A 12096-nucleotide genomic window follows, 5' to 3' on the forward strand; every position below is an offset into this window, starting at 1 on the left:
TCCAGATGACGACATCAATGTCATCTATCACACGCCTCCAGTGCTCTAACCTGCCAATCCGAGGCTGTGAAGTAATCATATCATAAAGATGCACAAAACTTCGTCTGTGACCCCTGCCTCTGAAGTGTATCGGCCGTGTGATAGGCAGATGCTTGTATGCCCACACCTGTAGCAGTGTCACTCCATAGCCCAATCCCACTGATCCATGGTAAATGAACTGGTGAAGCTCATAATATAGGTGTGCCAAGACACATGGACCCCATGCATATCTGGTGTGCTAAGTCACCAATATCTCCAGTGCTCCTCCCCAGCCCACTGCCAACCCCCGTGTCGCTCTGTCCGGACACAAGAATCCACTGATGGCTCCTCCGATCACAGCTGGCAAAGCTAACCCTGTCGCGGTCATGGTGTCCCATGCCACATGCCCTGCTCTCATCTCTAACCCGGGATCCTGGAACACCCGTCTCAGCACCTCTCTGTCTCCATCTCGATCGTATGGGATCAACTCTCCATCGATCGGTATCCTCAATATCCTATAAACATCCTCGAGGGTCACTGTCATCTCCCCCATCGGCAAATGAAATGTGCATGTCTCGGAGTGCCATCTCTCCGCCAGCGCAGTTAGCAAACCCATGTTTGCCCGAAACTCAAGCACATACAGCACGTATCTCAATCCCATCTCCTCAATGGCAGCTCTATCCTCAAATGATAACTCCGGTCGCAATCTCTGTGTAGACGGGAATCTCTCTCATGACTCTAACATGGGCAAATACTCCTGCAGTCAAAACAATCAATCATGTCAGTCATCGTGGTATTCACTGTTCATCACAAAATGCTACTTGCTATCTAAATGTATATGGTTATCTATCCTAGTGACACTCACTGTTCATCACAAAGTGTTGCTATTTATCTTAGTAGTGCTCCCTGTTCATCACAAAGTACTATGCGTGTGACACTCCCTGTTCATCACAAAGTGTTACTCACATTTAGCACTCCGTGTTCATCACAAAGTGCTGCTCATACTTTGGGTACTCCCTGTTCATCACAAAGTACTCTATTGTGGTGCTCTCTGTTCATCACAAAGTGCCTTGATCTATCCTAGTCTTCCTAGAGGACCTGCTTGAGTGTATACTCTCAGCAGCTTATCCAATCAACAGCGTATGTTCATCACAGAACTGTCGATTTGACCTAGAAGATCCAAACCATGCATTTTCAGACATAAATGCGTTTTAAACTCACAAACGCGCCTCTTGACTGCACAAGCGCGCTTACACAATGCAGACGCGCCTGTTTGACATAAACGTGCCTACATTATGCACAAACACGACTTTGAGACATAAACGCCCCTACAGGACATAAACGCGCCCGCATCAGGCACAAATGCGGTTCCAGACGTAAACGCACCTGGCACCGACACAGACGCGCCTGGCGGACACAGACGCGCCTGGCACCGACACAGACGCGGTTGCACATTTTTGCACTTTTTTGTGCCCTATTCCTAAGCTCATTTATTGCTACCTAGCATGCATTAATGACAAAAAATCAAATGCGTCAAAGTACGAGGAGGTTTGGTGGTACTTACCGGCTCTCCTGCCTCTGCTGGCCTCTGAAATCGACAAACGTGGTCGAATCTGCGTACAAAGGCCATCGCTGCTGACTGCTGCTGCTCTTTTCTCGCTCTGCACTGTGATCTCGTGAAGGTGTAGATGACAATGAGGATGTCTTTTGCCCGTGGTCTATCTTATAGCCTACCCTAGCCCCTCGCCTTCATTTCCCGAGTTAGTCTTCTTCATCCCGTGACTTTGTCACTTTATTCGGTCAGTCCATTCTAGCCTTTTCTTCTTATCGAGAGATTGTCTGTAATCTTTTCAGACATTTTCATCCAATCTCTCGAGGGGGCATATCATTCCCATACTGGGGCAACTCTGTATCAATTCATCTTATCTTCTTTGAAACAACGCGACAAGCCGCATTGTCTCAAAGAGGGGCAAAATGTAGACACCTAAAATTGTCATGTTTAATTAAATAATTATTTTATTTATTTAATTATCTAAGCCTAATTCTTCTATTAATTAAATAAATCCTTATTTATTTAATTAACTCATTTATCCTCTTCTAGCCTTATTTCTCATTTAAATAAATACATTTATTTATTTAAATTATCCTTTTCCTAAATTAAATAAATATTTTTATTTATTTAATTATCCTACTTCCTCTATTAATTAAATAAATCTTTATTTATTTAATTAATTCATTATCTTTTTCTACACATGACACATGTCATTCATCTCTTAATTCCTACACTACCTAACCCCTTTCATTATTTTACTATCTCTTCTACCTACCCTCTAATCCTAGCCGACCTCTCTTTTTACACCTCTCAATCTTATGCCTCCATTTCATATTGTGTCTTCTATTTAAGGAGATGCTTTCTTCATTGTCAAACCCTAATCACTATTCATGCTAACAACTTGATCAATTGGCTACACTACGATCCTACTTGCAACCACATTTCCGTTCTTTGTTGAGCTCTTGTGCACATAAAAATCTAAGAGCAAATATATCAAGCAAGATCAATGGAGATAGGAAGAATGGAGATCAAAACCCTATTGGACATGTGATGGTATAATGTTTGTGATTTTGTTTTATTTGCATTGTCTTAGGTAATCTTCATATGTTATGGTGGATCTTTGTTGATTGTTAGGCTAGGGTTTTGTGGTTGGATTCATTTAGCCTTTCAATATTGTTGTTATTGTTATCCATTTTCACCATATACAAATGTAAATGTGAAAATGAGTGTAAAGAAGCTCACATAAAGAAATGAAAATAACATGAAATCATACCAATCCCAAGGGAGAGATATTTGTCACTAGATCTCCAATTATTGTTCAATGTCTTCAAGGCTCCTAATTGATGATGAATGCTTGATGAACTCTTTATGAATGATGTTGAATGTTGTTGAAAACTCCACATAGGCTTCTTTTTCACTACATAGAAGGCTCCTTGTGCTCCAAAAACCTACTCTTAGATTCATGGAAAGATCCCTTCAAATGAAGAAAGAGAACTCTTATGTATGAAACCCTGGATCTTAATTTCATCTTGAGGCTGACCTAGGATTTTAATTTCCTGCCAATATTTTAGGGTTAAGTATTATAATATCATAGAATTGTGTTCCCGAAATGTTGGGAAAAAAGTCGAGGACCATGTGCACTTTCAACATGGTCCGACCAACTTTTCACCAAATTTTTAAGGCTATTAGATATGATGATATTAGAGAGAATCCCAAAGTTACAACTGATTTTGAGGTGTTTTGAAATGCGAAATCGGGCCTTAAAGGTCAAAATAGGACATAATTAGGGTCTATGATTAAATGATTTATTGGAGGAATAAAATAAAAACGGGCACACTTAGGGTAAAGGGCCCAATTTTACGATGTGGGGAGTGATGATATAAGACTTTAGATTTAATTAAATTAATTAATTAAATGCTTAAAGTAAAATTACAATGCAAGATGAAAACACACTAAGGCGTGTCCTAAACTAAGTGTGAAGTTGTACTACCCTAGCAAGGGTGTACAATTTACTACACTACACCTCCATTATATTAACTAATTAATTAAGTGACATGAGATAATACTAACTTAATTAATTAACCAGTTAAGTGTAAATGCATAAGCAATAAATTTAAAAAATGAATGCATCCAAATGAAAAATATTATGAAAGTGTAAGATATGTTGGGTTCACTAAAATGAAACAATGTGAGATTGAGATCTCTTAAACTGGTATAATTTAAGGATCTCAATGGTTCATTGTAACATTAGAACATAAATAGGCATAATTATAATCCTGAAATGAGATCTTGACACTTGGATTATGTCCTTTTGTTACAAAAGAATTGAGATTGCGAAGTGTGTTTATGTGATCTAGGTTAGTTATAGAAAAATAAGCTAATTTCAATAATAAACAATAAATAGAAAAGTAATAACAAACATAATAAGTGAAATCTATAATAGAGATATAGAAAGGAACTTGGATCTAAAATCTAGAGTAGAAATCACTATCAAATACAAATGCTAGGCACCCTAGTTCAAAGGTATTTGAAATTGAGAAGGTGTAGTAATCTAGTCAGGAGGCTTTTAAACACTCTCTCCTAGAAATCCAACATAGAACAATAGGAAAGAGATTCCCAATGAATTAGTCCATTATTTTTCACCTGTTCAATGCCTGACACAACTTGTAACTATCTACATTTCACTCCTATAACACTTTTGTTGTCAAATTTAAACCTGCACACATGGAAAATGGGGAAGAAGGGTTGTGCTATATATGGGGGCCTTCCTAAGTCAAACCCTATGTAAATGTTCCCACCTCCACAAAATTTAAATTATGATGAAAAAGAGTGTGTTTCTTTGCAAGGGTGGAGGCTAAACAAGTAATGGAATGTTGAATTTAAATGATATTACCTTAATAATGAAAACATTGGCAAGACTTGATGTGACAGATTGAAATCCTCCAACTTTTAGCGTATGCTTTCATTACAGAGAAACATAATGTGGTTAATCATGATTGTTGTAACAAACTTGTATACTTGAACATGCTTTGATCCTTAAATGTGGACGTGTACTTGGAAAATGATAGAATTGTTGTTTGTGAGACTCAATACTTTAGTTAGAATTTGTAATGAGAGAGGAAGATGTATTTATGTGCAACTTACGCTTTTTCAGAATTAATTTCTAGGGAAGGCTAACAAAGCTAGACAATTTCTACTATTTGTATAGCTGAATTTCATTTTTCGAAATTCGAGCTTAAGTTGTTTGAACAGGAGTGCGCAACACGGGTATTGGCAAAACAAGTCACCAAAAAGGTCATGAATAGAAAAATGAACCAAGTTGATAAAAACAGTTGTGAAATTGAACACAATCAAGCATAAATTAGGCACATCCACCAAAACGGGTCAAGAACAAATGCAAATGAATACAATTGACAAAAAAAAGTTAATTCAATGTACTAAAATTTCAACTCAAAAAAAAATTCAAAAATAAAATTTTAATTAACTATTATAAAAATAGATTTATGAATTAAAATTGTTGAACAGAACACGTCCAATAGAGCAACTTATTATAAAAATAAATACATATTATTTTTAATAACCAAACTTTTAGTCAAAATTTAAAAGTTAAAAAAAAAATCAACTTGAAAGTACCCTGTCACCCAAAACATATAAAATAGAGCAGGGGATAATGACCCACAAATTTAATTAATTAAAATTTTAATTAACTATTATAAAAATAGATTTATGAATTAAAATTGTTGAACAGAACATGTCCAATAGAGCAACTTATTATAAAAATAAATACATATTATTTTTAATAACCAAACTTTTAGTCAAAATTTAAGAGTTAAAAAAAAAATCAACTTGAAAGTAACCTGTCACCCAAAACATATAAAATAGAGCAGGGGATAATGACCCACAAATTTAATTAATTATGTCTCAGCTTGTCTCTAGCTGAGTCGCATCCAAATGGGCTCGTTCGTCGGGGATTGTAAAAAGACATATTCCTGTATCCAACCGGGACTGATAGCTCTCTGTGCGGAGTTTTCTGTTTTATTTTCTTGTTTAATGTTTTAGTTTCCTTGTACGCATCGTTTAAGGAGCAATCATCGTTGATAGGGACAGGCTATAGTTATTCATTTCACGTCTTCTCTTATCCAGATTTTCAGCCAGTGACGTAACATGACGTCTACTAGGAAACGGTGCGTAGCGCAAGCAAACCTCCCAACTAGAAGTCCCCACAGTATTAGAAATTTGGTTTAGATGGAAAAAGTTTTGCTCTTTTTTTATTATTATTTTTAAAGAATTTAATAAAGACTTAATAGATGTGGTAACATGCTTGATGTTTAGAATTTAAGTAATAGTTTATTGGTAAAAATATTTTAAATTACAGTAAAGCTAATAGTTGTTTCATCTACGATATATCACCCAATCTTTTAAACTTGTTGCTGAATTTGCCTGGATATAAAAAAACTATATCGAAATTTCGGTACAAAAATTTGCAGAGAGCTCTCAATTTCATCGTTTTATCTCATCTATTTCTATGATTTGGCACATCGTGGGTACATCGTGGACGTTCACGGAACCATAACGAGGTCACGATGTTGTTGATTTCTCAAATCGACTGGCTTTAACATTATGGTTATTCTATTATTATTTAATAATAAATATATCGAATTATCATATTATGCACGAAAGTTCATGTGCTTAGATTCTAATATAAACTACTTCTTCAGATCACAGGCCTTGTGCAAACTGCGATCAATTAGGCGTCTTGTAAGCTAACCTATTATCTATTGTTTATCTAACTTTTCAATCTTCCATTCATGGCATCTTCTTCCTCATCTCCCCAACAATATGAGGATAGTTTTGCGAGTGAACCTCCTAGCAAGAGGATAAAATCAGCCACATCTCTGTATGACGTATTCATCAACCATCGAGGATCAGATGTTAAACAATCTCTAGTAAGAGAGCTTTACAATTCTCTGGAGGAGTCAAATATAAGGGTGTTTCTTGATTCAGCAGTGTTGGAATTCGGAGAAACGGTTCCTTCTACCATTGCGAATGTCATTCAATCTGCTCTAGTTCACATAGTAATATTTTCAAAACATTATGCACAATCTGCCTGGTGCCTAGACGAGCTTCTTTTAATGTTACAAACACATGCTACCATCATTCCTGTCTTTTATGATGTTAAGCCTTCAGAAATCCGCAAACAAAAGGGTACATATACGGATGCCCTCACGACATACGAGAAGAAGGGCAAGCACCTGGACAAGCTTGACAAGTGGAGAGAAGCCCTCCAGGCTGTTTCAAAAATCGATGGCTATTGCAAGAATCATCTGTAAGAATCGTTCTAAATATTTTTTATCTAAATATATAATTCTAGATGTTAAGGTACCTTCTTTTCTTAGAAGATAATTGATCTTAGACGCCAAACTGTGTTTCTCACCAAATTCTGGTTGACCTGTAAAATTTCAGGGATGACAGCAGTCTCTGTAAGAAAATAGTGTCGGCTGTACTAAGACAGCTGAAAAAGTCGTTCCCTTCTGCAAAATATCCCGTGGGCCTTGATGAGCTTGTAGAAGATTTTGAAATCAGCTGCGATCTGATGAGAAAGAAAAATGAGTCGGCGAAGTTCGTCGCCATCTATGGGATGACCGGAATAGGGAAAACAACCCTAGCCAGGGAAATTTTCAATCGTAAGCAAAGGGAATATGAGGCTTCATCATTTTTATTTGATGTGAGCAAAAAATCTGGGAGAGGTCAGTTGCCTTCTCTACAAATGAAACTAGTCAAAGATCTGCTGCATGAAACTCCTCCAGAAATTTTTGATGTCACACAAGGGAAAAGCATTCTCAAGTCTCGTTTAAGATGTCATTCACCGAGCTTTCTAATGGTCCTAGATGATATTGATCATGTGGAGCAGTTGGATGCTCTAGTAATAACGAATAAGCTAAACCAGCCTGGTAAGAATCTTGTTATCATAACAACCAGTGATGAACAAATCCTTACATGGGCGGGAATCACAGATCGTTATCATCTTAAAAAAATGGACAGAAAATTTGGGAGAAAACTTTTCTGCTGCCATGCTTTCCATGAAGCCCATGCATCTACTGGATACGAGGATCTCGTTGAGTCCTTTGTAGATGTCTGCGAAGGGTTACCACTGTCTCTTCAGGTTCTAGGCAAGAATGTTTATGGCAAAACTAGGGATAACTGGCAGCTAGAATTGGAAAAAGTTAGTGAGACGCTTCCTCAGGAATTAAAGCAGAAGCTGAGAATAAGTTTCGACTCATTGAATGAGGATGAGAAGCAGATTTTTATGGATATTGCGTGTTTCTTTGTAGACAAACAGAAGAGCGTAGCCTTAAGAGTATGGGACGGAACTGGGTGGAGCGGCCTACATGCACTGCAAAATCTTAAAAACAAGGGTCTTGTGGAAGAGGTAGAACAGTTGAGTTGGAATGGGCCACAATGGCACGATGACAGAGTCTCATTGAGAATGCATCGCCATCTGCGGGTTATGGGGAGAGAAATCGCTGATGGAATAGATTTTCCTCGTCGATTGTGGCGTCATCAAGATCTTAAATCTCTGGTATGCTCATTTCTACTCCATGTCTTTGCTTCCTATGGTGTTACTCCAAAGTTCAACTTCTTATAAAATAGAAATCTGAGCTTCTCTTTCTCTACTTCCGTCTACACAGGAATTAAACGGAGGGTTCAGAAACATCCTCGAGAAAACAACCGACAGGTGTTTCCATTCATTTTTTGACATATCTTTGGGTTCTCAAATTACTTACTTTTTAGGGAACTCAAATTATAATGAAGGAATATCAAATTCCTTGCTATGGCTTGAGCTTGACCTCCATTGGAATGTACACACAAATATTCCTTCATGGATTCCTCTTCACAATTTGCAATGTTTGAGAATCCGCAACGGACATCTCAAAAGACTCTGGCAGAGCGATTTACAGGTATTCAGTTCTTTCGATTTTAATCGCCTAACAAAGGGGGGAAATGGTATATTAGAGGAGAATCGTAAATGAATTGCTCAGGAGAAGGGGAAAATTGGTGCAACATTAACAATCAATTCTTACAGTCTCTGTTTGCATCATTCTCTCTTCTTTTACAATTTCGAAACCTCAATAATTAAAACAGTAAAAATTTCTATTATCTATTAGATTTTTATTTCTATTTTCTATTAGATTTTTGGAGATGCACGATTGTCTTTTATTTCAGATTAAATATCTCTTCAAATCATCACATTTTTTCCTTTTTTCACTTCCAATCACTTGTTGCAATAGAGATCCTCCATCTTTGCCAATTAGTCTTCTTTCTCTTTTCCCATCTCCTTGAAAGCTTAGGAATTCTCCTCCATTGAAAATCATCATTTCTTTTTACACCATTTGTAACATTTGCACATTTAAGATATAAATAAAGTCAAGGGAATAAAATTATCCCAAAAGTGTTTTCTCCTCTTTTTCATTATGTCATTTAAGCATGCTTTCCTTTTCCTATTTTGTGAGACGGCCTTTTTTTGGATATTGTCATTTATATCATAATTGTTTGTATCTTTACTCTCTCCCTCGATTATCCCATTTCTCTTCTTAGGGATTTTATGATCTTCTACTCATTTTTCATCACTAACAAGATCCTCTAAAAATTCTTCTAGCTGTTTTTGACAAGTTGTGTTCTCTTAAAATATTAAATTCATCACATATGAAACTACCAAAGATCTCTATCTCTGTTACAACTGCCTCTCCAACATGAACTGCTTTTTCACTACTACAACAATTACAACTTCAAAAACTAACCCCTAAATTACCAACAATCCTTTATGTTCAATAACAAAAGCCTAAAGTCCCTCCTACAGAGACTGCTACCAATTAAAATTGATAAACTGAACAATTAACTCCTGATTTATCTCCTATGTGGACTGAAAATCAACACCTAATTTAGCTCTTAATTGACTACTATGAAATAGCTAACTCCTAGGTAGACTATTATGCAACAGCACTTAAAGAATAGTTGTATCATCTCACAGTCAGCCTCCTGACTCTTAGGGGTTTGTTTGCATTAGTGAACCATCTCAACAAGTATTAACATTTGGCGAGCCATTTAACAAGATTACAATTAATAGTATTTAGATATTAATATAAATATATAAAAAAAAATTACAGAACAAAAGAAGAATGTTAAGATAATTTGTTGTATTTAATAATTTGATTTAGTTTGCTAATTTGTAAATCTACTTTTTAATCATCTATTAATGATCAACTTGTACAGTGTTGAATGTTTTCACAAAACTAATAGTAATTTGCAGGCACCTTTCCTGTTGAAAGAGCTGCAGCTTTCAGGAACCTTTATGGAAGAGTGTCCAAAGTTATCCGGAATATCAAAGTTGGAAAAGTTAGTCTTAAATGCTGAAGAAATGCCAATTGATGGGTGGCCTTTATTAGAATCCCTCGGTGTTCATCTTACAGGTTTGGTTTTGAGGGAAGACACATTAAGTGGGCAGCTGGCTTCCAATAATACAAGAAAGTCTAAAAGCTTTGTTCTGTCGAATTTCAAGTTGAAAGGTCTTCTGGCATTGGTAACCGGAGTGCCTGGCCGGAGCAGCCTTGAAAAGGTAGAGATCAGCAAGCAGAATCTAGTTAGCGTGGTCATAATTAGTGGAAGTCATTATAAAAGCATTAAATCTCTCAAGCTGTATCACATGGAAAATCTATTTGAAGTGGATTTGTCATGTTTAACCAAACTGAAAGTTCTCAAGTTGAAGAACTGTAGTAAACTGAAAAGTGTGTCGGGAATGTCTGATCTTGCAAAGCTTGAAGTACTAGCCATTCGGCAATGTCCCCAGCTCAATGGATTGCCAAGTCTTTCCAGTCTCGATCGTCTGGAAAGGGTTGTAATTGATCAATGTAAAAAGCTAAATTTTCTTGAGTTGAAGGGTTGCAAAAATTTGAAAAGATTATCAGGAATGTCTAATCTTCCAAAGCTTTTAACATTAAACATTCTCGACTGTCCAGACCTTGAGCAGTTACCAACATTGGCATTTCTAAGTTGTCTGGAGACAATTAAAATCGATGGATGTGAGAGTCTGGACTGTCTTGGCTTGTATTTTTGTGAAAGCTTGAAAAGCGTGTCTGGAATGTCTAAACTAGTGAAGCTTAAAGAGCTTACTATTTATGATTGTAATAAGCTAGAAGAGCTGCCAAATCTTGCCCATCAGAGTTTCCTCAAGAAGATTACCATTACTGAATGTAGGACACTGAAGAGCATTGCACTGCCCACAAAGCTTGTCATGTTGAGTATTAGTGAATGCCACGACCTCAAGGAGCTAAGTCTCGGCAGGCTGAGTTGCCTCGAGACGGTAACAATTAATAGGTGTGAGAAGTTGCAGGATATAGCAGGAATTGAGGAGCTGCAGCGATTGAAACATATGCAGCTTTCCATTGGCACCAATGTGGCAGTTCGGAATTGCATTCACAGGTTACAGGTATTGAATAACAACCCCTTATCAATCCATTATATTTGACAGTTTGGAGAGTGGATTTATCATTGAGTTTGCTTCAAATTGTTTTTGAAATTTATTTTAAATTCAAAAGCCTTGAGTGATATCTCGATTGGTAAACATCTGAGACAATTTCTTTTGTTCTTTTTCAGAGACTTCCGTCAGAGTTCATGACCGCCAGTCGGAAAGCCGGGCATGGAGCCGACTCAAATTTAGAGGGACATTTCTTTTCTGACCTTAAAGGCACTGGTGCAGTCAGTAAAATTCCTATGGAGAAAGATGGCAGTGGCTTTGTGAAGGCATCACTGGATTCGCTAGAAATAATGCCAGAATCAGGTTCGCTGAGTGCAATCATATTGTGCGTTGTGGTGTTAGTTGAAGTATGTTGTGAGGACAGCGTGTATATAGGACTCTGTCGCCACGGAGCCATGGAGTCGTGGATCTTTGAAGAGGTTCAGATAGATAGAGGAGAGTGGATCATTACCATGGTAATTACTGATCAAGAGCTGATAGCCGGGTATATTAAAGATCGCAAACTGGGAACAGTGGAGATTACATTAGATGAACCGCGAGGAATAAAGAAAGGGTGGATACTACCCGTCAACAAAGGTGAAGAATGGAGAATCCTCCGTGTACTAAACACAATTGTTGAATTAGACAACAAATAAACCTAGCCAATGGTTTATCTCACTTTCAGCTACTCTAAAATTTTAGAGTCCAAAGGGCTTTCATTCTCTTACCTGCGAAGTAGGTGTCTTGGTCTTATTGCCACTTTGACTGTATTGGTTGTCTTATGCAAGTGGTATCAACGGGCTGGGTTTACTGATTATATTGTATGTTTTGACTCTTTGCATGGCGTATGTAGATCCGTATAACCTGTTCGTTTCGTCAATGGCCGTGCCGTTCCTCTTCGTAGTCCTCCTAACGGTTACAGTCAGCACTCAGCAGTCAGCAGCTCAATTCCAACGTATAAACCAACTTCAACTCAAACTCACCATTCCTGCACTGCGATAGTAGGGTTCCAACC

At 37.3% G+C, this 12096-nt stretch overlaps 2 protein-coding genes across 2 annotated transcripts; both read left to right on the forward strand.

Moving 5' to 3' along the window:
• Positions 1–6378: 6378 nt before the first annotated feature.
• Positions 6379–10636, forward strand: LOC131056248 (disease resistance protein RUN1-like). Its single transcript, XM_057990606.2, has 4 exons — positions 6379–6896; positions 7034–8150; positions 9879–10476; positions 10596–10636. The coding sequence occupies exons 1-4, from the start codon at positions 6379–6381 to the stop codon at positions 10634–10636; spliced, it is 2274 nt and encodes a 757-aa protein (XP_057846589.2).
• A 60-nt stretch (positions 10637–10696) lies between these two features.
• On the forward strand, positions 10697–11787 carry LOC131056238 (uncharacterized). Its single transcript, XM_057990598.1, has 2 exons — positions 10697–11054; positions 11222–11787. The coding sequence occupies exons 1-2, from the start codon at positions 10707–10709 to the stop codon at positions 11735–11737; spliced, it is 864 nt and encodes a 287-aa protein (XP_057846581.1). The 5' UTR covers positions 10697–10706; the 3' UTR covers positions 11738–11787.
• Positions 11788–12096: the final 309 nt, after the last annotated feature.

The sequence above is a fragment of the Cryptomeria japonica genome, chromosome 7, assembly GCF_030272615.1.
Source record: "Cryptomeria japonica chromosome 7, Sugi_1.0, whole genome shotgun sequence".
In the NCBI taxonomy this organism is placed as follows: domain Eukaryota; kingdom Viridiplantae; phylum Streptophyta; class Pinopsida; order Cupressales; family Cupressaceae; genus Cryptomeria; species Cryptomeria japonica.